Source organism: Equus przewalskii, chromosome 16 (assembly GCF_037783145.1).
Source record: "Equus przewalskii isolate Varuska chromosome 16, EquPr2, whole genome shotgun sequence".
Classification (NCBI taxonomy): Eukaryota; Metazoa; Chordata; class Mammalia; order Perissodactyla; family Equidae; genus Equus; species Equus przewalskii.
The window spans coordinates 79677386-79698424 of NC_091846.1; the positions used below are offsets into that span (position 1 = coordinate 79677386).

A 21039-nucleotide genomic window follows, 5' to 3' on the forward strand; every position below is an offset into this window, starting at 1 on the left:
AGTGGTAGCCTCTCTTGGCGGGGGGCTCCGTGCTGGGCCCTGAGGCTGCTGCAGGTGCTCCTGATGGAGTGAACGGCACTCGCCAGGATGTGCGACCTGGCACGTTGCAGCCAAAACCTCGGTTAGGAAACTGCCAGGACGTGCGTCAGCAGCCAGGACGATGCCCGGGGCTCTGATTGTTGGGTCTCGCTGCAGCGACTCACCGTGGAGACCTGGAAGACACACGCTCCGAAGACTCGTCTTCTCTTTGCCCACCTGAGAGCCGAGGGGAGGAGGGGGGCATGTCCGATGGGTGCCGCTCTCCCCACCCCCCCCGAGCCTTCAGTGGCTGACCCATGCCGGCCTGGGCCGCGTCCTCCCGCCCTGCAACACAGCGCCTCGCGGAGAGGTTGAGGCCTGGATGATGGGGCGGGGGATGCGAGCCTGGGTGCGTGGGGAGACAAGCACGCCCACCCTGGCCGCCCTCCAAAGACAGGCCTTGGCCCACCAGTGGTCCCACTGCCACACCCACCCTTGCCGGCCACTCCTCACGACAGCACAGCTCTGCCCGGCCTCGCTGCCTGTGCCCCCCTTTTATCCAGGAGGTGATCCAGTGCCGGGCCGTGGCTCGCCCCTTTTCCTTCAGAACGCGGGCCAGCCCCACCCCAGCCACGGGTCTTATTAAAGTGGGTCTGAGGGCATCCAGCAGGGCTGTAGCTCCAGAGCCACGCTGAGGGTCAGGGTCGGCCTCCGTCAGGAGAGAGACATGCTTCACCCTGGCCTTGGGTCACTTAGCACGTGGGGGGCCTGGGCAGGAGGCTGGCCAGGCAGTGCATGCCCCCTGCTCCCCATGGAGGCTGCGCGCGGGGGCCCAGGAGAGAGCGGTGGGCAGGGGCCCCTTGCTGCAGCCGGGCGCTGGCCTGTTTCCCGCCCCGTTCCTGTGCATTGTGCGTGTTCTAGTCCTACGGGCGGGAGGCCTGTGTGGGACACTTGGGTCCCGGCGGCTTCGCCCAAGAGAAGGCAGCAGACCCGCAAGCCCCGTCTAACCCGCTGTCCCTCAGGCGGCGTTCTGGGAGCGGGGCCCTGTAGGGAGACCCAGCAGCGGGCCTGGGACCCACAGCAGGACCCCCTGCTCAGGTGACCTTCCCTCCATGTCCTGCCTCTCATCCGCGTCCTAGAGAATCTCCTCTAGGCGAGTTGGGACCTGCTGAGGAGACGCACTGTGGGAGGCCGGTTGCGAGGATGCTGCTGCGTCAGCTCATGGACCACCAGCATCCGTAACGACTCCTTCTGCTGCTGCTGGTGTCCCTGTGGAGCAGCTGACCAGGAACGAGGTGGTCCCCGTTTGCTGCGAGAGCATCGCCAGACAGTGCTGGCCCAGACGCTGGCTCGCATCCTCGTCCCGGCCCAGCAGGCTGTCAGAGCTCAGGCCTGGGAGCCGTTCTGTTTTGCGTTTGTCGTCTTTTGCCGGCCACACAGCTGCCTCCACGGGCCTATCGGAGCCATCAGAAGTCCCTGAGGAGCGGCGGGCAGTGCCCTGTGTCACCTGCGCCCTTTAGGCCTCTCGGTGAGGTGACATCGTAGCCCCGCCTCCCACAGAGGGTGTGTCGGTGGCTGACTGTACCTCCTTCAAACCTGCGGCTTCGTGTTCTTGAAGCTTCTCCCCCTGACCCTTCTGGTCTCCTGTGCAGGCTGGCCTCAGCCTGGCGGGGAGAGAGCCTGCCCGGGGCCACTGTCTGCTCTGCTCTGCATTCCTCCCATCACCCCGCGTGGTTTGGCCTCCTCGCCTTTGTCTGACGAGTCTGTCTCTGAGAGTGTTTCATGACACAGTCAGGATCAAGGGGTGGCCTGAAGAAAGAAGAGGAAAGTACTGACGTTCCTTAAGTGAACTTCAAACCCTGGCAGAAACGTTTAGTTCTGGTGTCCTGAGGACACGCTGGTCTCCGGAGTGGGCCGTGTGCTCTGAGGGAGCTGAGGGCCTTTCGTTGTGAGCACCCGTCAGGAAGGGGGCATATCGGGCGCTACCCTCCCCCCTGGAGGGCCCGGCAGGGACATGGTTTCACTGGACTCGCCGAGCCTTTGTTCCTTGGCTGTCAAATTCCAGACACTCCACCATTTAGGGTTTGGGGGAGGACTTTTAAATGTGCGTTTCCTCACCGAGGCCTGAGCTGTGTCTTCTGTGGCGATGGCCTGGCCGCAGGCACAGCTCCCCCACCTTCCTTGCTGCTTCTCTCACTGATCTGTTTATTCAGCGAGGACTTGCTGGTGCTTCCTGCGCACCAGGCATTGTGGGAGGTGTGGGGTATCGCGTGGTGGCTAAAGGAGATGGTTCCCGCCCCACGAGCTCCTGGGGCGAGGGGCACGGTGGTAATCGCCTGAGCAAATGATCCTCGTGGGGATAATTCCACCGACTCGTGAAGGAAACGACCCAGCTGACGGGAGTGTGGCGGGGTCGGCAGAGTCTAGAGGGGTGGCTGGGGATGGCCAGCCTGAGCTGCGAAATGGGGAGCTGATGGCAAACCCCCAGGTTCCTGCCGTGTCTGCGTCTGCTCCGTCCCAGCTCAGAAGTCACGGTTCTGATGTCTTCGTGTAATTAGCCGTTAAGAACGTGCGCACAGCTGGCCCTCGTCTCTTGCCCTGAAGATGTTTGCTCCTTAATCCTATCTGGTAATAAAAAGCTGGCGCCCTCTTCAGTGACTTGGTCGGCGATGACAGTGGTGACACTGCTGATGCTGGGATCTTGTGAGCTCAGTTTGGGGCTGTGGCGCAGGAGGTAACAGAGGCAGCCGTGTCTCAGTTGAGGGTCAGGTGTGGCGTTGGCACGGGGAGCCAGCTCTCAGCACTCGCGTCTGGATTCCTGGGCTCGCGGCTCACCTGCTGTGCTGAGGACGCCTTCCTGCTCCCCTGGCTGGGGCCGGCGGATACATCGCGCACCCTGGCGAGGGTTGGTCACAGAAGTGTCCTTCATTGGCCAGCATCAGGCTAAATGGGTCCCTTCGTGGAGGACGCGTGAGGACGAGGGGTGCTGGGCCGAGGGTCACCTGGGACCTCACGTTGAGCCTCTTTACCGTCTTGTGCTCAGGGAGGGTTTGGTCATGTTGCACAGCCCTCTGTGCGTCTGCCTGTCCTTCTGGACCCTGTGACAGCGTCTGTCCTCGTGCACCTCAAGGGGCGTCCCGCCCCATCTCGGTGGAGCTGAGAGCTGGGCCGTGCGCCGGGCATGGAGATGAAGCTGGTGGCTCAGACTCTTCATTTCCATGGGACTGTGGTGACGGGGGGCAGAGACAGAGTGACAGCATGAAACCTGCTCCTGGGTGCCCGCAGGGCGGGGCCTCTCCTGTCCTGGGATGGGTGGTCAGTTCAGACTCCCGGTTGTTTGTTTCTTAGGAGGGAAGTTTGATGGCAGAAGGACAGCCGGGGGTGGTAAGATGCAAAATGAGGAGCACCCAGTGCCAGATCCGCCCCCAGGCGCCTGGCGTGGAGAGTAGCTGAGCGTGGGGACAAGGGGCCGGAGCCCCCACCTGGGGCAGCGACCAAACACGGTCCTGAGCACAGAGCATTTGTCTTCTGTTAGTATCCGTTAGAAACCCAGGGAATTCTCAGCCTGGAAATGTTTCACAGGCTCTTTTCATATGTTAATAAAATGAACCTTGACTCTGGCAGGATTTTGCCCGACTGCCAGCCCCTTCTGCTCTGGTGGCTTTGGGGTGGCCCCTGGCCTCGGGGGTTGTGTTCTGAGTCTGTCCTTTCTTCCGAAGGGTGTCCAGGCACCGGTTTGCTCTTTGGGACTGCCCCTCTCTGCCCCATCCGCCCCCCTCATCGCTGTCCTTCCCTTCACTTTGGCCTTGGCCGGCCCGCCCACACAGCCCCACAATGGGGGCCACAGTCGGACAACGTGGGGACCCCCTCCAGCCACTGCTCTGCCCTCACCCCTGGTTTCTGCATCTGTCGGCACAGCCACAGGTCTGAGGTCCCCTTCCCAGCCCCGAGGCACAGACCTCTGTGGGGCTGGGTGACGCGGGGATGGCCTCATGTGCCAATGCGGTTATCTCCCCTTTCAGAATCTTCGCGTCCGGGTTCCAGAGGTTCGTGCCGGCTTTCAGGCAGCCTGCTCCAGACTGCCGCCCGCCAGCTGAGCCGCAGGTTCCGAGGCTGCTCTGTGTCTGTTGTTACCCGGTTTGTCGGCCTTTTCCCTGAACCGCACGCTGTGACTCCTGACTCCGTCCTGCATTGACTTCATCGGGTAGATATTCAATATTTAGAAAACACGCCCGCGGTGCACTTGAAGGTATATAATTTCAGCTGTTAAAAGCCTACATGCATTTCAATGTGTTTTTGTTTGCGAATTGGGTGTCTGCTTAGTTTTCTGGCTAATTCACCCCTAGGAGGGGAGACTCAGTGGTGGGAAGGAAATGGAGGCGTCACGCAGTTTGCTGGCAGCCTCGCGGGTAAGTGTGTCTATCACCTTATGAAGAGCTGGGGGTCAGGAGCCTGGTTCTTGGAGCGTCTCTCCTGCTCAGGGATCTTTGTCCGCTCTCCTGCTTGCAGTGTTTTCTGCTGAGCCCTGTGCTTGGGCGAAATTTCTTGAGATTGTCGGTGTTCCAGTGTCTTCATCCACCTTGTACCAGCGAGAAGCTGCTGAGGCGGGGTGCAATTGTAACAGCCGGGGACACACCGGGGTGCACTTCTGTCATAGCGAGTGGTGTGTCCTGGGGGTGTCTGGAGAGGAGCAGAACAGCTTTGCGTGAGGCTGGCTGGTCGGGGCAGGTGTAGGAGCGGGATGGGGCCCCGACAGCCTGCCCACCCCACTCCCCTGTGTACCTGGTCTTCCGAATCTTCCCATGCATCCCCGTTCTTCATAAACGGCGCCAGCACAGGGACAGTGGGCCTCCAACCTCCGTCTACCCTTCCGAAGCTCTGAGGGGCCCAGGCACTGTGTGGTGGGCCCTGGGGTCCCTTGGCCTCTGGCTCACAGAAGGACACTAGTTGTTTCATTGGTGACTCACGATTCCCTGCTTTTTCTCTCGGGGGGAAGAGCTCATGGCGCCGGGCAGCAGTGGCCTGCGTCCTTGCTGAGGGGGCTGGAGTTGGTCATCGCAGCCTCCACGTTACGCTTTCCTCTGTGGCCCAGGCCGAGCTGCATTCTGTCTGATCTCTGGGGCAGGGAGCTGGGCTCTCCTTCTGATACCTAGGCTCGTGGCTCTTCCTAGAGGCCTCCCGAGACTTGTGACCCTCGGCTCCCCTCTTAGAATGCTCTCGTTTGGCCACCTGGTCACTCACTTTGGCCCATCTGTCTGCTCCCCCTAAGATTGCAGTTGTTGACTCTCACTGATGGGCGCCCGGTTCTCTGACTTCTGACTTGGGAACTCCCCTCACAGAGACCCCTCCCGAGGCCCTGCATCCGTCTCTGGGCCTGGGCTCGGTACCACCCCTCCTTCAGGCAGGGATGCTGAATCCCCCGGCCCCTGGTTTCCTGGGTGAGCTGAGCCCCATAGCACACAAGTGGGGGGAGACAGGTGATTTGCCTGCACGCGTTTACTGGGAAGCTCCTGATAACCCCGTGGTGGAGGCGGGGATGTCTCCATTTCTGCAAATGCAGGCATGAAGTGCATTTAGGGAGTCACTCAGAGCCACAGTGGGAAACCAGATGGCAGCCTGGTCCTTTTGGTCACGTCCCTGCCATGTCCACGTGTTTTTCCCACGTCAGGTTAGACCCGTGGTGTAGTGAACATGGAGGCTTCTTCAGACGCCGCCTCGTCTGGAAACTTACTTTTGTCAGACATGGAGGGTGAGTTGGACGACATCGGCATGTTTTTGCTCCTGTTGCGTCTCCCGGGGGCTCCGGAGCCGGTTTTCAGGGCTTGCTCGTCCCGGCAGCTCCCCGTCTCTGCAGTTGCTCCAACCTCTGCACGCTCCCACGGGAACTGTGCTGAAGCGCAGGGTCTCGTTCTACTTCTGCGACCTGTCGGGATTCGGCGAGTCCAGCGTAGGCTAAAGGTCCTCTGTGGTCAGAATTTATGTTTTCATTTCCATTCTGGACTCAGTAAATTGCGGTTTAGGTCAGCTGGTGTTTCACGTGCTGCCGGTGGTCGGTGTTTCCAAATGAGGTGGACCATCGCTGGTGCTCTTGTGCTCCAAATGATTTTGTGCTTAAAACTATGTTCATGGCAGAAAAATGCCACTGCGAGCCTCGTAAATACCCCGGGTTAGTCTGGGAGAGTGCACTGCCCCAGTGGATGCCAAGGGCTCTGGTCCACTGAGAACAGAAGGGGGTCACCTGCGTTTCTGCCTCGTGTGGAGGCCACAGAGCCTTGAGGTCCAGACCTTGCTCACGACAAAGGACTTGGTTCTCGTCGCACACTTTAAACACGGATGTTCCACTTGGGGAGCGTTATTTTAATTATCGCACATGAGTGAGGCTCACGAAAGCAGGAGTGAAGACCACCTGGGCACAGACAGCCATGTGGGACGCAGCTGGGGGGGTGAGGAGCCGGCACCCCTGTCGTCTTCAAGGGGAGAATGCTGGCACTGCTTGTGAAACGTGAGCCAGAACAGTGGCTGTCATTAGAAACACCGGAGCCCTCTATTATCTTCTTACCTGGCAGACAGGAAATGTTGCCTTTTAGAGCTATAAACAGACTCCAGAACCGGCATTGCCTTGTCATCGGATCCCTGTCAACGTGAAGGATGATCGTTAGGAGGAACCAGCACTACAAGACCGATCTGCTCATTTGAGGCTGGATCACGAGCCGTGTTCCGGGCCCACAGTGTAATCAGCTAATGGGTTTTGTCTGTTTCAGCTGAAATTCAAAACTTCCATTAGGTGACTAACACTGGCTCAAACTGATTTTCAGCATTATTTTTAAAAACCTCCGTCGTCCTTGTCTGCTTCCTGATGTTAACGCCGAGCAGCCTGAGCCGCATCCTGGTAAAGGCAATGGCAGAGCCTCTGCTGAAACTTGGTCGCTTTCGGTAATTCAGCCGTTTTCTGGTTGAATTCTGAATTTGGAGTGGATTGTCCTTCCTGGCTGGCAGAGTGGGGAGAATGCACCGGAGACGTCCAGAGGTCCCGCTCGCTCCTCCTGACTGCCCAGCTCTGCAGATCGGCGGGAGCGTGGTGCTTGCGTCTGAAGCAATTGGTGGCCACTGCATAGGCCAGGAAGCGAGAATTTTCTGTGGTTCACGTCCAGGGCGTGGGGTGTGGTGACTGCTCCAGCTGTGTGTCCCCCGTCCTTCAGGCGTAACCTCTTCTTTCCGAGTTTCTAACTGTTGTTACGCAGAGTCCTTTGGAAACACATTGGATTCAACTCTATATCCATTAGGAAATGCTAAATATTAAAGACTGAACCTTGAAAATGTTATTCGTTTTCCTTGAAATGGAGAGAATCCTGCGTTCTGGTAAATCCTGTGCCTCACTGGTGAGAGGGCAGGAGGGTGGAAGGAGCTCAGCAAGGTGTGGGGGCGCTGTGCTGCGTGGGAGGAGGGCAGCCGTCCTGACGCCGAAGCAGGTGGGGAGCCGTGCCTGGGTCCCCATGCACCTGTGCAGAGACGGCCAACCAAAGCTTTGTTGAGATATAACTTATATATCATGAAACCCACCTGTTTAAAGAGTACATTCAGTGGGTTTAGTACATTTAGCAAATTATGGAACCATCACCGTAATCTAATCTTGAAACATTTTCATCATCCCAAGGAAACCCGTCCCGTTAGCCATCACTCCCCCACCAGCCCTGGCAGCCACAAGCCTACTGCTGGTGTCTGGATTTGCCTGTTCTGGACGTGTTGTATGAACGGAGTCACATAGTATCTGTGTGGCTGGCTTCTTCCACTTGGCCAGAGTTCGATTTGCATCTGCCGATGGGTGTTGATTTTGAGCGTCTTTGCACATGCTGTTGGCCGTGTGTAGGTCTTTGGAGAAATGTCTATTCAGGCTCTTCTTATTTATCTGAGTGGTGACAGTCCCTTACTGGGTACATGATTTGCAAGTATTTCTCTAGGGAAACCCCGAGGGCCTCTCACGTAGCCTTGGGGGCCCCGCAGGCAAAGGCTTGACCCACGTTCACCTGCGTCTTGGCGGAACCTCTTGTGATCCCCAGGAACACGGAGGTCTGTGCAGTGCCCTTCGAGTTCCCCTTCCTCTCCTCCCTGTTCCCCTGGGAGCGTGTCGGCACACTTTCTCATTGCCTCCCTGGTTCTGAGGAGGTGGGGGGCTATGCACCATGCCCCTCCCCCCAGAATAGAGCTGCGGACTGTAATCCGCTTCGCTGCCCTCTGGAGTTGGCCCTAAGCAACGGGTCTCCCACAAGTTGCACGGCGGGCCTCCGACTGCAGCACCGCCTCGATCTACTTACAGCTTCATCTGAGGCAGAGAAGACAGTTGGTGTGTGTACCTTGGACCTCATGCCTTTGTTGACTGAGCCCGCTGTGTGGTGCCTGCCTCCTCCCATGCAGTCTTTGTGTCTGGAGCCCTGTACGGTCCACTGGCTCCTTGCCTGCTTGGAGCAGGTGACCAGCAAGTTCTGGTCACTCCCTCCTGCTCCCGTGAACAAACGGGTGAAGGTGTGCTCCGAGCTCCTGGTGACTGTGGTGCTTTGTAGGTTAGCTCCCTGCAGACCTGCTGGTCCACTCGGGGTCCTTGGAAGGCCCGGAGAGGGGCACACAGCACTGTGGGTTAACTAGTCCTTCTTGGGCATTGTCACCTGTGTTCAGCCTGCGGTGGGCGTGAGTTGTTCATGTCCACACAGCCCTCCGGGTCACAGCAGCCCACGTTAGATACACTTGCACGGCGAAGTCCTCTTCTGTAGGTGACGTGCTGGGGTGGAGCTGTGCCCCCTTTAGGGGCTTGTGCAGATCCCACAGCCTTCTCTCCTCCACCCTGGCCGTGCTCCCCAGGGGAGGTCTTATTGCCCGGGGGCGAGAGGGAGGTTTCAGGGGCCCAGGTGGAGGGGGCACTGGAAGACATCACAGCCACAGAGAGGTTTTTCAAAGTCAGCTAGGGGTTCAGGGCCAGTGCTGGAGTCTGGGGGGTTCAAGATGTTTACAAGTTCTCCAGTTCAGCGCATTTTCCCCCATCGGTGCCATACCAGCCTCCACAGATCACCCCGTTTCTTTCCTGGTTCAGCTCCTCTTTCCCTCCCTGAAGAGAGATGCCCAGCAGAGCAGGGGACGTGCACCCTTCTCCTCCATAGCTCTCAGCAGAGTATCCTGCATCGTGTGGGTCTCCGCGAACGGGAAGGGGAGCTGGCTGAGCGCATGTCAGATGTCTGTCCTCTGAAGTTCCTTCTCTGCCCCCCGATGGTGAACTTTCTTACCTGTGTACGTGTCAGAGCCGACAGGATGGGAATGACCCATTGACATTCCTGCTTGGTCTAGGGCACCATCGCTGAGAGAAACGGGTCAGTAGGTTTATTTATTTTGACAGTTTATAGGCTTAAAATTAAATACTTGAAATAACTTTGCATTTGTAGTTTGGACATATTATCTGTGGTTTGTCCGGCTCAGTAGCAAGGTGTGAATACCCTTGAAATACAGAGATTTATAAAGAGTGTTAATAACGTCTCTTGGGAAGATATAACTAATTTTCCTCGTTGTAGGTTAGATGCATGAGAGCACGAGGAAAAGCAGACTCTCAAAGGCAGTCCTCGTCCGGTCATTTCTCCTGCTGCTCTCTTCAGAGACCTAGAGCCCCCAGCCCCTAGAGAGGATGTAGCGTGTCCAAGACTGAGGGCTGCGGGCTTCCGGGCACTGCCCGCACAGCAGTGCCCACGGGATTCCTTGCTCAACAGAACTTTCATGAAAGCCGATTTCACTGGGCTCTGGCGCTAGGATTCTCCTTTACTTTAAAAACTGCTGGCACCTGCAAGGTGTCCTCTGTGGTCTGTTGTAAACTTAGAAGTCAGAAGTCTTTTTTTTTTTTTAAAGATTAGCACCCGAGCTAACAACTCTTGCCAATCCTTCCCCCCCCCCCGAATTGCCCCAGTACATAGTTGTATATTTTTTACTTGTGGGTCCTTCTAGTTGTGGCATGTGGCATGCCACCTCAGCATGGCCTGATGAGCGGTGCCATGTCTGCACCCAGGATCCAAACCAGTGAAACCCTGGGCCACTGAAGCAGAGCACGCGAACTTAACCACTTGGCCACATGACCGGCCCCAGAAGTCAGGAGTCTTAATCCAGGCTTCTTGTGCCTCGAGGCTCAGATTTGAGAGACCACGACTGTCCCCAAGTGATGCCATTACAAAGAGAGCTGTCTTGTCTCTCTGTGCATCGTAGTTTGGAGAAGTGGGAGGTGATGATACTTTGGGAGAAATTTGATCCTATTCCAGAAATTATTTCAGTCAAGGACCCTTAGGGAGGCTGACATCCTGATCTAGGATTGCAGACATGTGGTCATCTACACCCATCTCACAAAAAACCCAACCCCCAAAGGGCACAGCAGTGATGTGAGTGGTCTTTTTCAAACCTCAGGTCGCAGCTCAGTGAGCGGTGCGAGTTCAGAGCAGGTGTGAGAGAGCAGCGTCTAAGCGGGTTTCTCTTCTGTGTTGACGTGTGTGTGCTGATCAGGATTGATTTAAAATGTGCCGAGATGTATTGCTTACCCCAAAGAGTTTGAAAACCTCTGGATTTCTGGGCAAGGTCTAAGTGAATGTTCTTTTCTCTTTGTTTAAACTTTTTCTTGTCTCGACCCTCTGTCTGTCAGACAGCCAAACAGCATCAGCTCTGCCAAGTCCAAGAAGAGCGTGACTGGCGTGCGAGGCCAGAGTTATAAGCAGCCGCCCGTCTCCTTCCGTTTCATGAACTGCAGAGCGGCAGGAGACTCGGGGGCCGGGATCTGAGCGCTGTGAGAGCTCTGCTCTTCGTTTGAGGGGGGTACCCGGCATGCACATCCCCGTGTGTGCCTGGGAGTCAGGAACCGGAGAAGATCCGACCGTCCTCTCAGGACGCATCTGCCTGACTTTGGGTTAGAGACCTAACTGAACTTTCTGTGTGCCTCAGTTTCTCAGCCCACAGCTTGCTTCAAGGCCCGGTCCTTGACTTGTGTGCTGAGTGCCCTCGGGCAGGTCACTGAGCCTCTGAGCCTTCATTTTTTAATTCCTGGAGAATTGTTATGAAATGGAGACGTATATGGAAAAACTCCTTGTTGGTGGCGTATTGTTTTTCAATGTTATTATTGTGCTATTGACCTTGAAGGACGCACACCCATGATCCACGCTCAGAGGTGAGAAATACGTAAGATCACCCCATTGCTGAATGAAATGGGTTAACTCCCCTTCTAGGTGGCATCAAAGAGCCCTGATGGCCGGACCCAGGCCATGGCGGAAGTGAGCTGACTCCAGACAGCTTACGGCCAGGTCTGCTCCGAGATTTCCGCTCTGAAACATGTAGTTGGCACCGCGTGGACCATGGGCCCCCTCCTGCCCCGGGCTTCTGTGACGTCCCTGCATTTCGTTCATGGGGGAAATAGGTCTGTGTGACACGTGATTGTGTTAGGATCCCGTTGGAACTGTTTGCTCTTCGCGATGCTTTGTCTAGAAGAGGGGTGCATGTGGCGGGGCTCGTGTTTAAAGCTGCCCCATTCTTTAGCCTCTGTCGGTGGGAGAGGAAGCCCCTGAGGCTTGTCTTCGTCTGGCTTTATGGGGGCATCTCAGTTGTTCCGAGTGTTTGAACACCTGAGGTTTGAGGCTGGTGGAGGAAGCGAGCGGTGTCTGCACACTCCAATCACAGAAAGAGGGGAGGCGAGAAAGGGGCTTTTTTTGGTGGTTGTCCTGCCGTGTTGAACAGAGCCTGGCCTGCATCCCTTCCCCGCTGCGTCCTTCCTGCGGTCAGCGTGCGTGTCAGAGCTGGGTTTGCTTCCTTCTTGGCACACTTTTCTCTGAGGGGCTGGCTGTGCCCTGTGATTAAATCCACTTTCTGGGACTTGGAGCAGAGTTGCTGGAGGCAGGAACTGCCCGCAGTTCGCGTGAGGTTTTACAGTCACGCTGCGGATTCCGGCCCCAGAGGAGAAAGAACCGACACACCCAAAGTAGGAAGTTAATTCCGGTTTGGGAAGTCTAGAGATGAAAGCATTTGCCATCCCAGAAGCAGAGGCTTTGTCGCTCTTTCCTGTGGCCGTGCGTTAGGAAGGGAGGCGAGGCCAGGCGAGGTCGGCTCCCGTTTCCTGAGAAGGGCCTGGAGCTGTGAATACCCGGGGCAGGTGTGACCTCAGCAGCTGCCAGGTGGAGGTGAGCCCTGTGGGACCCTCTCACTGTGCCTGTGACCGACGGGGGAGCCTGTGGATGAACCAGGCACAAAGCTTGTATCGTCGACCTGAGATCCAGGGGCAGTGAAGAAGGGAAGCCATAACATTTATTAGAAAGATGCCGTGGGGCCAGCCCCGTGGCCGAGTGGTTAAGTTCGTGTGCTCTGCTGTGGTGGCCCAGGGTTTCGCTGGTTCGAATCCTGGGTGCGGACATGGCACCACTCATCAGGCCACGCTGAGGTGGCATCCCACGTGCCCACAACTGAAATATACAACTATATACTGGGGGGATTTGGGGAGAAAAAGCAGAAAGGAAAAAAAAAAAAAGATTGGCAACAGTTGTTAGCTCAGGTGCCAATCTTTAAAAAAAAAGAAAGAAAAATGCCAAATTGTATCCTTTTTGTTTTGCTTTTTTCTTATAGTTTCTTTGGTTTGGCTAGGTGATAAGTCAGCTGTTGAAATGGTTCTGGTTTTGATGTTTTCTGGAACATTCCTCGTCCTGATCATATGGGCTGCACCAGAGAGTCTCTGGAAGCTTCAGGCCAGGCCTAAATCGGATTATTCAAACCCCAGGACCGTATCCAGCTTCACTGAGCGTCAGGGTTCCAAAGTATGGAATATTCTCTCCCCATTAAAAGGTAATTTTCAGAAAAGGTAGAACCATGGCTCTCGTGTTGGTGTAAACAAACACGTTTAAGATTTTATTTTACTCATAGTGAGGGAACCAGATGTTGTAACCGAGTCAAAGGAAAAGTCGGAACAGCGCGAATCTATATGGAGTAAAGCCAGGTTGAAACAAGCGTGCAAATATCATGGGGCTGGCGTTTGTACCAGGGAGAGGCGCCCGTGGAGCATCTGCTTGTGGGACAGACTTGACTCGTCCGTAAGGACTTTGTCCCGGCACCCTGCCCGACAGAGTTGTCAGGTGGCTCAGAGACCTGGCAGAGGGCGTGCTGCCCGAGCAGCCGGTGGATCTCTGTGGAGGTCTCCACGGAGCATGGTTTTCCCTCCTCCACCTCCCCAGTGGATGCTGGCAAGAGACAGCACTTTCCAGTGTGTGGTTCCAACAGGTGTGCTTTCCACTGATTGGCGCAGAAGCAGGTTTGAGGAGGAGCAGGGAGCTGCTCCTGGAAGTCTGAAGCGGTGTTTGCTGGCTCAGCCCCGAGCACCTTTGTTCTCTTAGGAACTAGACGTCACTGGAGACGGCCCTGCCCCTAGGATTAGGCAGACGGTGTTCTTCTCCCTCTGCTCACACACTGCCGAAAACTTTAAAAAGAAGGAGGAGGTGAATACTTTCAAAAAGCTTATTAAAAATCTGTTTTTAATTTATTTCTGAAAAAATTCATTGGCTGCAAATATGACAAAAATGTGAACATTCATTAAATCTGGATAGTTCATTTCTATACTTGGTAGTTTTCTGTATGTTTGAATTAGCTCGGAAGGTTTAAAGGTCATTCCCCCCGTGAATGAAAGTATTTGGAGAGGCATAGGGCCCTCAGTGGTGAGGCATAAGGGCCAGACCAGGTCCCACCTCGGAGCTCTGACCCACACCACTGCAGCCACCAGCCCAGAAAGGTCGTGTTAGTCACCAACCACCATATTTTGTTCCCATTCCCGCTTGGGACCTGCTAGAGAGCCAGATAGATTCCCAGCCCCCCGGGAAGCTCTGCTCCCCTCGCCCCCAGGCATCCTGCCCTGCTGCCTTTGGGCCTGGACGTGGAGGTGCCCACTCCCGAGTGCTCTGCGTGAAGGGCCCTTTCTTCATATCTGGGTCGTCCTTTGCTTCCACGGGCTTCGTGCTGAAAGCTGTTCTGTGTGTCTGTAAGGCGGCCTCATTGGCCTTTTCTCAGCACCTCATGCACATCCCTTGGTCCCTCTCGTGCTGAGGAGGGAGTAAGAGTACAGAGCCGTCTGGGTGCTTCCTTCGTCCATGGGATTAAGCACTTAACCACAGCGGAGTCCTTAGTGCGCTGGCTCAGACTGTCTCTCGGAATCACTGCCCCGCTCCTCTTAGTGCTTTGTGGTCACTGGTGGGCAAGGTCACATGGTTGTCTAGACTAGTTATCAGCTAGCGATTTTTGAAAAGCTGATTGACACTGAACCCCAATAAGCCGTTGTGCTGATGGATGGTTGACGGTGTTTTCGTGTCATGAGCCAGGCCTCCGTGGTGGGTCTTGGTTTGGCGTCAGTCTTGGTCAAGTGGGAGGTTCTTCCACAGTCTGTTTACAGAGAGCTAATCGGTCAAGTGACTTGGAGGCTGAGCAACTTGGAGCCCTGCGCCAAGGTCCGGGGAGCAGGAATCAATGTTTAATGGACACTTCTGCACTCCCGGAGCGCTGGGCCACAGAGCGTGAGAAACGGAGCGCCCGAGAAGAGGGACCCGGGGTCTCAGGGCGTCACCCCTGTGTCCCCCAAATGCTCCCTCAGCCGCCAAACACGAGCGCCATCCCATCAGAAGAACAGCGGTGGGTCGGGCCCGGAGGTGGAAGAGAATTAAGAGAAGGAGCCATGAGGGACCCCGGATGCTGTGGCCAGGTGACTCACGGTGATGCTTTGTCCAGGGCCCCTGTTTATGGACCTGCAGCTGTCCTTTCTCAGACCCCTCCCTTCTCCTGAAAGGCGGCTGCCATGTGTTCCTGGGCGTGTCCTGAGCACAGTGGTTTGGAGAGGGGACCTGGAAGAGGGCGTCATCCTCCTGCTTGACCCTTCTATGGTGGGGACTGCATCTTTCACTCTTCACATGGCTTTCCGCCGCCTCACCTCAGCCCTTACCCGCCCGCCGTTCTCCTCCAGCTTCAGACGGGCGCTGTTCCAGGAGGCTCTCTCCTGGCTCCTCCACTGGCCCAGCCAGAGAGCAGGACAGCAGGACAGAGCCGTGTCCCAGAGCTGTTGCCTGCAAGGCTCTCTGGGGTCCGTCTTCCTGCTTCCCCATTCCTTTGGCGCTCCTTTCTGTTTTCTCTTTTATAGTCTTATGTGTGAATCATGGAAATGAAACTGGCATATTTAGCATCACACACACACCTTTTGCAAAAATGTATGTTTCTAGCAGGTGAGCAGGTGGCGACGTGGATAGAGAGCTCCCCCGGGGCCTGAGGAGACCCAGCATCGACCTAGTTGCGCCTCTGATTAGCAGTGTGAGCTGTGGCGGGACCGGTTCCACGAGCTCATTCTGTGAAACGAGATGGTCCAGAGTCCCTGGCAGCCCCGTCCTTCCATCTGGCTCTGAGAGGTGGGAGGTGTTAATAGGGCCCTATCGGAGCCTCATGTTTTCAGAGTGAGACTAAAAGCCACTGATGAGCCAACCACACCTCCCCCTTTATCCCTGAGGTAGTTTATCTTTTGCTTGTGGATGAAAAGATAAGAACTGTTTAGGATGGACGTGAGGTCTTTGGTATGGGATCCCACCTGGTCATGTCCCCTGGTGGGTTTTTCACTTCCTGAAAGATTTCAGGAAGAGCTTTGTGCTTAAGTTTCTACAAATTACGTGGAAGACTGAAAAGGGGAAGCAGTTCAGATGCTTAAGAATGACTTTCCCCTCTGAAAAATGAAAGAAGGAAAGTGCTGGAGTAACTGAACCAGAGCAGGCTGAAATGAGAGGAGTTGTCTAACGGGGTCCAGGTGACTTATATGACCTTCTGCTGCAAACATCACCCACTGTGTTCCTAGAATGAGTGATCGCTCATGTGCGTGAAAACTGCAGATACCTTTCGTTTAAGTGAAGATATTTATAATATTTTTGTGGAGGTATAACTCACACACCATTAAGTTCACTCTTTTAAAGTGTGCCGTTCATTGGGTTCAAGTGGAATGTATTCACAGAGTTGTGCAGCCGTCCCTACACTCCAATCCCGAACGTTTTCATCGCCCCAAAAAGAAACCATCAGCAGTCACTCGCTGTGCCGGCGGACACTGTCTGTGTGGATTGGCCCCTCCTGGACACCGCGTGGAAGTGGAATCATGCAGACTGTGGCCTCTGCGTCTGGCTTCTTTCGCTGACATATGTTTTCAAGGTTCACCCATGTTGTAGCGTGAGTCCTTTCTATGGCTGAATAGTGCTCCATCGCATGGACAGACTACACCTTGTCTGTCCATCGTCAGTCAATAGACTTTTAGGTTGTTCCCACCTTTTGGCTGTTACGAGTAACACTGTGGTGAACAGTACGTGTTTCTCTGTGCACGGATGTGCATTTCTCTTGAGTATATTCCTAGGAGTGGAATTGCTGGGTCGTACGGTGTTTCTGTGCTTAACTTTTTGAGGAACCACCAAACTCTTTTCTAAAGCAGCTGCACCATTTTGCATTCCCACCAGCAATGTGTGAGGGTTCTGATTTCTCCACATCCTCCCCAACATGTGTTACTATAGCCATCCTGGGTCGGGGGAAGTGGTGTCTCCTTGTGGTTTTGATTTGCATGTCTCCACCAGCTAGTCATGTTGAGCATCTCTGCACTCTGTTAAGTAACTGCGCGTCTGAGTTTTTTTTTTAGTGATCTGAGCTGACTGGGCATTAGGTTTTTCAGTAATTCTGACCATTTTAGTTTGATTGCTTCATCAAGGTCAGAGTAGAGAAAGGAGAGTTTGCTGTGTTAACCTAGGCTGTCTGTCGATAAATGTCACATCAGCTCTGGGTTTAAGCACCATTTCTATGTAAAAGAATCCATTTACACAAGGTGTGGTCTGTCCATGCGATGGAGCACTATTCAGCCATAGAAAGGACTCACACTACAACATGGGTGAACCTTGAAAACATATGTCAGCGAAAGAAGCCAGACGCAGAGGCCACAGTCTGCATGATTCCACTTCCACGCGGTGTCCAGGAGGAGCCAATCCACACAATTTTAAGAATTCATTAGTAACATATAATCCACTAAAATAAACTATACCATCAGCCCATGTCTTTTCGGATTTGTCAGGAATATATATTGCGTATGTTAGCACAATGATCCTATTTGTGTGTGGTGTTTTCTACACTGTGGAACAGAAGTGGTAGTTTTTACTCCCAGCTCATTAAGACAGAACTACTGAGTCATCTTACGTGTGTGTAGATACGGTGACGGCATTCCTAGTGATCCTTGTCTATTTGAGGACACCCCAGGGGTTACGAGAGCTGAGCCCCCAGCCTGTGTGGGGCCTGCCTCCTGTCCCTGGTCTCGCTCCCTGTGGCAGGAGGCCTCCTTGTCTGTGGTTGTCTTCTCAGACTCACATTCTTCCTGGGGCCTCTGCATGGAAGATGGTGCCCGCCTGGACCGCACTCTCTGCCAGTCTCGCTGACGTGACGTTTTTCCCCATCAGCCATGGTTCTTCTGGTGTTCCGCCTTGTTTCTGCACGTGACAATGTCATCTGTGTAAAAACAAGAAGACAGACTCCTTGGGTTCTTATCTTCCCTGCTCTGAACGTGTTCAGTCTGATAGTTTGGGAGCTTGCCGCGTGGGAGCAGCCCCAGCGTTTGTGTGTTCCTCACCAGCCGAGAGCCGTTTGGGTGGTCACTGTTCAGTGGGACCCCTCCACCACCCCTCTGGGAACAGCTCGGAGTGTCGTTGGGAAAAGTTGCATCTTAGAGGCACTCAAGTGCTCAGCTCCACTCTCACAGTCTGGGTTCGAGCTTTAGGTGGCTGCTTGGTGCCAGCCTTCCAGCCTACTTGACCTGGTCTGACCGTTGGGTCACAGTGAGCGTTATGGAGGCTGCTGGCTGAGGAGGGCCATTCAGGGCCTGGTTCAGCCTCGTGCTCTGCTGATGGACGTCTCTGGCCATCCTCAGGTTCTGAGGGCATGAGGCACAGAGAGCTTGCTAGGCAGTGTCAGCATCCTGTCTAGGACGAGTACCTGGAAAGACAGGCAGCTGGCTCCACTTCCTGCCCTTGGAGACGTGTGACGACTTGCGTCTTGCTCCTAGAGCTCCGTGGGGCATAGCTTCCTTTTCACCTGCACCACAGTTTGACAGTGGACTGTGTGGCTGACACTTGCTTCAAGACTGGCTGGGTTAAGAAATTGCATAACCGGGCTCACAAGTCTGCTTTCTCTGCTTGGTGACCAGAGAACCAGAGTCTTAGAGCTGGGAGGGTCGTAAGGCTTTTCTAACCTAGTCCCTTTGCGTGACTCCTGACTGAATTTGACACAGAAGTGTCGGCTTGCTCGTCCAAGCTGCACAGCCAGTCTGCAGCAGGGCGCATGCATGACTGCGCAGGCGTCGTTGTAAACACGGTGGGTCTAGCAGGCGTTCTCCAGAGTGTCCGATTCATTGTATTCTCTACGCCTGTTGAACCTGTCCTTTTGGCTTCTTAGCAGCTAACATTTCTGCAGAGAACGGCAGGCACAGCTCGCCGTGGGCTCATCCGAACCCAGAGCCAGATCAGGCCCGTCCGTGTAAGATGTGCCAGATCCCTGGTAACCATGACCTCAGACAGTGTGATTCCTCCGTGTCGCCTTTGAGCTTGGTGACGCTGACGAAGCAGTGAGCAGAGTCGCTGGAGACGTGGCTTCATCAGGCCGTTTCAGGCCAGCGAGCCGTGGCTGTTCATGGAAGGCCGAGAGCCGTGGAGCCGCTCCCGGGGGCCTCCTTCTGTTCTTGACCCGCAGGGGACAACTCACTGGGGTCAGCACTTTGAGAGATGGCTTCCCGTGCAGGGTTCAGCTTCCCGAGCGCGCACCTGCTTCGTCCCCGGAAAGACTTCGCAGTGGTGGTGAGGCGAGTGCTGGTGCGCATTGTGTCCGACCTCGTCCCCCAGGCCGGAGTCGAGTTCTGACTTGTGCCAGCCGAAGTGGCGCTGCGCTGTTGAGTTATTTCTGCGGTGTTAAATAATCACATTAAGCCCAGTGCTGGCCTCCTAGATGGCGTCGAGAGCATGAATGGGCCTTAATAAAATCCATTCGGGCTCGTCTCCCTGGAGACCGGGGTCGGTCCTGGCTGGCAGTGGCCGGGAAGCACCGCCTGCCCTGGAGGGGCCCCACCGCGTGGCTCGTGGGAAGACGCCGGCTTCCAGAGTCGGCACCAGCGCTCAGAGCCCGCTGCTGTCTTTGAAGTTTAGCAGAAGGGTTTTCAGGGTTTTCGTTTTTTGTATTGAAAGTTCTATTTGTATGGTTTTCTTTCCTTTTTGAGTTCATTTTTATGTATTCTTTTTTAATGTAAAGTCCTGAATCCACAGAATGAGAAGCATGCTTTTGGCTTTCTTCTGAGAAATAAAAGGAAGTCAGGACTCCTGCTGTCTTCTTAACTTTCCTATCCAGAGAGGTACTGCGGAAGCTCTTGAGCAGTTTTCTAAATCCACATCCTTGACAGGCCGTCTCACCCAAAGTGGAAAGGCGGGAGGGGAGGCCGCTGTGGGGCGGGATGCAGCTCTGCGGATGGTGGGGGGTAGCAGCTCGCGCCTGCCAGGGACGGGTGGCCTGGCCTTGGTGTCGCCTTGTGACTGAGAGCCACAGGCTCCTCGGAGGGAGACACGTCCCCAGGTCGTGCCATGGAAGAAGCGCCCCACTTGGGTGTAGCGCTGGCAGGTGGCAGCTGTGCCTGTTCTGTCCCAGGGATCCTGTGCCATTTCCTGTCCCTGCTGAGCATCTCTGAACACGAATGGGGTCCTCACCGTCAGTCTCCATGGGCTGGCCCCGCCACGGGAAGTGTAGGTGGGTTTGCCAGGGATGTGTGCAGACATGCAGCCACGTGGACACTGTGCCGGAGACACACGTGGGAGGACTTCTCATCCCCGAGAAGGTGATGGGTGAGTGAGGACGATGGTGTCAGCAGAAAGAAAGAGAAGGTGCTGCCCAGCTCATAGTGCTGCGCTGCCCGCGATGCCCCGTGGGCTTCAAGGACGGAGGCCCTGGAGCCACAAAGGTGGGCACGGTGTCGGGGGAGACGCATCCTCTGTGGCCGGCACACGGTCGTGGGCTTTGTTTCGCTGCTCAGTTCTTCCTCCATCTCTGGGCGACATGCTCTCACTGCCCAGGGGTAAGGAGGCTGCAGTTCAGCATCAACACCTGAGCCGGATCTGTGACTGCGATGCCTCTGCGTTTGTCCCTTCTCCAGCACTGTTAGTCGTACCCAGAGAGGCTGATGTCTTCAGAGTTCCTTCAGAAGGGTCAGATGTGGGGCGTGGACCCCATGCCGTGCTGCTGGTTGGGGGGTGGGGCCCAAGCCATGTGCTGGGACTGCTGCTCTGGGGGCTCAGGCCCCTTGCAGGGACTGCTGTTCTGGGGGGCTCAGGCCTCGTGCAGGGACTGCTGCTCTGGGGGCTCAGGCCCCGTGCTGGGACTGCTGTTCTGGGGGGCTCAGGCCTCGTGCAGGGACTGCTGCTCTGGGGGCTCAGGCCCCGTGCTGGGACTGCTGTTCTGGGGGGCTCAGGCCCCGTGCTGGGACTGCTGCTCTGGGGGCTCAGGCCCCGTGCAGGCACTGCTGTTCTGGGGGGCTCAGGCCTCGTGCAGGGACTGCTGCTCTGGGGGCTCAGGCCCCGTGCTGGGACTGCTGCTATGGGGGCTCAGGCCCCGTGCAGGCACTGCTGCTATGGGGGCTCAGGCCACGTGCTGGGACTGCTGCTCTCTGGGGCCCGGGCCACGTGCTGGTTAGTAATGTTAGATGCTGGTGGGTCTGCTGAGAAAGGATGCTGTGCCTGACCTTGAGCTGACCGCAGGGCAAGGAAAGACTCTTCTGGTCAGGGCATGTTCACTTCACGGCTCGTGCGCATGACACTGAGCATCCAAAGATGAGTCAGAGCTGCATCTCTTTCCAGGAAGGCCTTTGGTAGAGATACTGGAAATGGCTCAATAGTTCTTTCTGTTCTGAACTCGTAGTTTATGCTCTTCTTTCATTAAAGACCTTTCCCCAAATTTCTA

At 55.6% G+C, this 21039-nt stretch overlaps 1 protein-coding gene across 14 annotated transcripts in view; it reads left to right on the plus strand.

Annotated features, from left to right (window-relative positions):
- ATP11A (ATPase phospholipid transporting 11A) overlaps positions 1 to 21039 on the plus strand; it is a 154791-nt gene that overhangs the window by 49385 nt on the left and 84367 nt on the right. For 8 of the 14 annotated variants that reach the window (XR_011528278.1, XR_011528277.1, XM_070579299.1 and 5 more), the window contains exon 1: positions 14532 to 14752. The exons of 5 other annotated variants lie outside the window; for them this stretch is intronic. Coding sequence is in view for 6 of the 9 variants with exons in the window: in XM_070579299.1 (XP_070435400.1) it covers positions 14633 to 14752 (120 nt within the window). In the remaining 3 variants the exon portion in view is untranslated. Of the gene's footprint in view, positions 1 to 10773; positions 11198 to 14531; positions 14753 to 21039 lie in introns of those variants that run through there. One more of the 14 variants, XM_070579306.1, reaches the window with a different exon arrangement.